Genomic DNA, 5,634 nt, shown 5'->3' with positions numbered 1-5,634 from the left:
ATAATTATGTATTTTGTCAACGTTTATGATGAGTATTTTTGTAAATTCACCGGAAGTTTTTGGTGAGAATACATTTTCTGAACATCACGCGCCAATGTAAAAAGCTGTTTTTGGATATAAATATGAACTTGATTGAACAAAACATACATATATTGTATAACATAATGTCCTGGGAGTGTCATCTGATGAAGATCATCAAAGGTTAGTGCTTCATTTAGCTGTGTTTTGGGTTTTATTGACATATATGCTTGCTTGGAAAATGGCTGTGTGGTTATTTTGGTCTATGTACTCTCCTAACATAATCTAATGTTTTGCTTTCGCTGTAAAGCCTTTTTGAAATGGTTGGATTCAGGAGAGGTTTATCTTTCAAATGGTGTTAAATAGTCGTATATTTGAGAAAATTGAATTGTGGTATTTTAGTTGTTTTTGTATTTCCCGCCATGCGATCCCATTGGCTGTTGGCTAGGGGTTCCGCTGGCAGAACGGGGTTCCGCTATCGGAACACCTAGATGTAAGAAGATAAAACACATGAAGAGGGCTATGCTTATGGATTAAATTTAACAATCCATTTTCACTGAGGTCTCATGAACCACTGATATGATCAAGATATTTATCCCATTTCAAATAATATTTCTCCACATGGTTGATAAGTTGGAAAGACAGTTTCTCGTATGATGCTACAGTACCATTTTGGGAGTGCCATACTGGGGATATACAAATTATATTTTAGTGATATAGTAATAAATAATGTGTGGTGCAGAAAACTCTTTGTTGTTTAACAACCGTTGTGCCTAATGAGTTGTACATCAGTTGTACAACTTGAGTGTGACCTCAGTCACAACACATTCTTTATTCTCCTTAACAATCCATCTCAAAGCAAGCAGCCTGTTTCCTCTTCTTTCACCTTCAATGTGGATAACGTTCCCACTGACCTGCAATTTAAGCTTATCGATCTTCAGTCTAATGCAATGATTGGAGAACTATTCAAAACAATGTCACTGACGAGGTTCTATGCATCTCTCTTTGATTAACAAAACTTCCAAAGATTAGGAGTCATGCTCAGAAGATGTTTGTACTGTTTGGGTCAACCTATATGTGAACAGACATTTTCAGTGATGAAATATAACAAGTCAAGGCACAGATCATCTCTTACTGACTCACCTCTCAGCAATCCTGCGCATAGCGACATCAGAAACTATACCTGACTTCACTGCTCTAGTCAATGCCCATCAGAGACTTCACTCCTCACACTGATTGAGTAGTTTAAATGTAATGTTGAGCTCTCTCTCTTTCTTGTGTTTTTGTGCATACCCGTTAACAATAGTTCTGTCCGTGGTGCTGAATGCAGAGTGTACTTTTCCCTCTGTGTAGTTCATTGCATGTTTAATAATGAAAATACCTACCAAAAGGAGACCATGGATGTGGTTTATTTCTGTGCATGTTTAATAAGTAGCATATCTGGACGTGATTTACAGTAGATATGTCTGTCAACAGAGATGTATAATCCTGTAATATGATTCTGGCCCGTGATGGCAAAAATATATTCTAATGTGGCCCTCCATGGAAAATAATTGCCCTGCACTACAGTATGCTACCAGTTTGTGTTTCTCTCAGGATTCTGATTGGCTACAGGACTGGCAGCAACCGTTTCTTGATGATTCACCAATAATTTAGCAACTATTTAAGAGTCCACATTTAGTAAAGACATTGGTCGATTAGACCGACATCTGCCCTCAAGGGCTAGATCACCTCATGCTACTCTGTTATTGGCTACAGGACCGGCACATGTGATGGTGTGATGTAGAGTGAGCTGTGGATATATATCTGACAAGAGGTGAACCCCACACACCTTGGGCAGAGCCCTACAGAGCCTCAGACTGTAACTGAACTGACAGTGAGTATTACTTCAGGAGATCTCCTGGGTGATTCCTCTGCCTTCCATGTGAACTGAATTGTGACTGAAGAGCTACAGAAGGAAACAGTTGTGGGATTTTGTCATATTTTTTTTCTTTGTCTTTGCTGTGTTCAATTGTTTTTGCTATTCAATTAGCATAATAAGCATTGCATTTATAGCAGTTTGAATTTGAGATTTTATTTGATTGTTATCAGATTGCATGTTTGATTTTATCCTATGGGGGTCTGTACAGGGCAGGCGATATGTTAGTCTGGTCCCAGAGCTGTTGTTTGAAATTGACAACTACCTTAGGATTTGGCTATATAGAGATCTGGGACCACCCTGTCAATGTTTCTCATAGAGGTATAATGAATGTATGTTTGTCCTAATGTATACGACAGAGACATGTCCAATACAACACCACCATTCCAGACCTGTATAAGCAATATACTATATTACAGATACAGTGAGGTCCAGAAGTATTTGGACTGTGACAGTGTTGTTTTTGTTTTGGTTCTGTACTCCAGCACTTTGAAATTATACAATGACTATAAACACAGACTGTCAGCTTAATTTGAGAGTATTTTCATTCATGTTCATAATGTCGAATTGTTCAGAAACATATTCTATTCATATTTACAGTAAAAGTGACTCCAAAATGACACAATACATTATTTACCATTCATTTCTATTGGGCATAGATAATCTGATACACAACCAACTGCAAATGCATCCAACAAGTTTGTAGAGTCACCAGCTTGATTTAGTCATTGTGTGCTAGGAATATGGGACCAAATACTAAACTTTTGATGACTTTAATACACATATAAGTGAATTTGTCCCAATTCTTTTGGTTCCTTAAAAGGGAGGAGACTATGTACAAAAATTACTGTCATTTCTGAAAGGCTCATCTGATATGGATTTTTTATTTATCCTTTATTTAACTAGGCAAGTCTGTTAAGAACAAATTCTTATTTACAATGACAGCCTAAACCAGCCAAACCCGGACGAAGCTGGGCCAATTGTGCACCGCCCTATGGGACAGCCTGGAATCAAACCAGGGTCTGTGGTGACGCCTCTAGCACTGAGATGCAGTGCCTTAGACCACTGCGCCACCAAGTGCTAGTGTACAAAGCCAAAACAACAAAAAATGTGTCACTGTCCAAATGCTTTTGGACCTCACTGTACATGTAATATAAATATTTTTTTGAAGTATTTTTGTCTCTACAGATGCGCCTGAAACATGTTCAATACAACACCCCCATTCCAGCTCCTGTCCAACAACGTTTCGTTGACCAATCAGAGGTTGGCAGTGCCCATAAGGACGTTCATGGGCTTTCTGTCTGTGTCTCCATGTCTCCTCTTCCTCTATATTAACACTATCATGCTGTACAGTCTGAAGAGCAAGCCCGTGTTCAGAGAGACCTCACGCTATATCTTGTTTGGTAAACCTGGCTACCAGAAGTTTTATACAAGATTAACACATTTAGTTTGTAATTCTTTAAAAAATATATGTTTTAAGGGTTTGCAGATGTATTGAACAGATATTGAGAGTGGATGACAGTGGGGAAAGATAGAGGTTGTGTCAAGGGGCAGTAGGCCAGATCTCAACCTATGCCGCCTCTGTAGTGTGCAGATGCTTCAGCAGTACTGCTAGCCCAATCAGGTCATACATTCCATTTGAAATCTTCCATGGCATGTGGCTTGTTACATGATAACCTGTTTCCAATTAATTTGGTATTTAGGTCTTTAGGAGCTCTAAATACACTCCAAACTAGCTTTTCATGTATTTGTGAAAGCAAAGATGGGGTAGAATGCATTACAATTCAAGTTGTGTTAAAATACAATCTGTTATTGTGTAATTATTTTATTTCCAACAAATGTTTAACGTGTTCATTTCCGGTAGGTAACCTCCTCTTCGCCGACACCATCCTACTGGTGACCAGCCAACTGCTGTACATATTAGCTGTCGCTGGGTTGTTTGTGATCCGATATATATGTGTTGTGATTGTGTTGGTGGCCATTTTCACCAGCGCTGTTTCCCCTCTCAACCTGTCTGTGATGTCGCTAGAGAGGTATGTTTGCTTATATTTTTTTCCCTATTTAGTCCTCCAGGCAAAAGAGGTTTCTAACCTCAAGGGTTAAATAAAGGTTAAATAGTGTACTACTTTTGACCAGGGCTTATATTTGGTACTCAATAAAATTATCCTTTCCAGGTACGTGGCTATATGTTATCCTCTGAGGCATGCCTCCATTGTCACCCCCGGGACTACGGGCGTGGTCATTGCTGTGGTGTGGATCCTGTGTTCCCTAAACACTATCATTAAGCTTGTCATGCTGCTGGTTCTAGAGTCCATGCCCCTGGACCAGTTCATGCGGGAATTCTGCTCTACCAGCGAGCTTTTCCACCTGAAGATTCACAACCAGGTAGACAACGTGTTCATCAGCATCGTCTTCATGACCGTTGGTTTTATCATCATATACTCCTACATCGCTATGATGATGGTAGCCAAGTCCGCCTCCTCAGACAAGGACATAAACACCAAGGCTCGTAACACGGTTCTACTGCACCTGATCCAGCTAGGCCTGAGTCTCTCCTCCACCCTGGTTCCTACTATAGTGTCAGCCTTGAAATCCAGAGCAATGGACAAAGCCACACAGATTGAGTATATTGTGTTTATCATCCTGATTATCCTGCCCAGGTGTCTGAGTCCTCTGATTTACGGCCTGAGAGACAAGACGTTCAGACACATCCTCATGTACTATCTCACCTGTGGCCTCAGATGCACAGTGGAGCCCATTAAAATCTCCAGCTATTGATAACATTGTTTTTTCTTGTAACAGAAACATTTATTCCGTTTTTAATTAAAACTGTTTTTAAGAACTTATAATAATGCTGAAAAAATTAACTAAACTAAAACACATGTATGTGAATGATTTAAAGGGACAATCTGCAGTTGATACATACTTTTTTTTAACTTACAAATAAATTAAGGATATGCTCCCATTGATTCTTGAAGAATATTACTTATACTTCGGGGTCTGATGGGGTTCGAGGCATTTATACGTTTGTTTGACTCTAATGTTCGTAAACAAAGTAAATGTAAACAAACTCTATAGCCTCAAAACACGATTAAAACGATCATTTTGATATTATGGAATGTCAGTCCTTGCATCCATAGCACTTTCTTTGAATTTGAGAGTACTTACATTTCTCCAGCCTCATCCGTAAGCTTTTTACCCAAACAGTGGCGCTTTGTTATTGTTTCAACTGCGGATTGCCCCTATAACTTGAAACCACAGTATGTATGTTTTCCTGTAATACAATTAATGAAATAAACCCCCTGATTTTTAGGAATATTTAATAAAAGGGATTTGACATTCTCATGCTTCCCGAGCTTCATTACCTTGTAATGTTCATTCACTCTTTGATCCATCGCAGTGACCCACTCCTCTGTTTGCCCACCAGATGGAGCCAAAGTGCAGTTACAGCCTTCCAGCACCGGCCCCTTGGTCACACACACTGCTTTAACCAGACTGAACAGTGCGCCGAATGATAAGTACAGCTTTCAGCCAGCCTTAACCAGGATACCTAGCCACACATCCTTCAATGTCATGTAGATGACACATTTTATCTCATTGCTAAGACATCTCCTAATCAAATAATCTGATCATCTGACTCATACAAAACCAATCAAAGACACAACAGAGGCACAGAGAGAGAAAACAAGTATGGATAA

The 5,634-nt window shown here is 39.4% G+C and overlaps 1 protein-coding gene across 1 annotated transcript; it reads left to right on the top strand.

Moving 5' to 3' along the window:
* Window positions 1–1,904: 1,904 nt before the first annotated feature.
* Window positions 1,905–5,235, top strand: LOC106602993 (odorant receptor 131-2). The gene is made up of 3 exons (XM_014196098.2): window positions 1,905–3,339; window positions 3,801–3,969; window positions 4,111–5,235. Exons 1-3 carry the CDS (start codon window positions 3,138–3,140, stop codon window positions 4,712–4,714), a joined length of 975 nt encoding a protein of 324 aa, XP_014051573.1. The 5' UTR covers window positions 1,905–3,137; the 3' UTR covers window positions 4,715–5,235.
* Window positions 5,236–5,634: the final 399 nt, after the last annotated feature.

Source organism: Salmo salar, chromosome ssa04 (assembly GCF_905237065.1).
Source record: "Salmo salar chromosome ssa04, Ssal_v3.1, whole genome shotgun sequence".
Classification (NCBI taxonomy): Eukaryota; Metazoa; Chordata; class Actinopteri; order Salmoniformes; family Salmonidae; genus Salmo; species Salmo salar.
The sequence above is the reverse complement of the archived record's forward strand: the minus strand, read 5'-3'. Positions and strand labels throughout refer to the sequence as shown.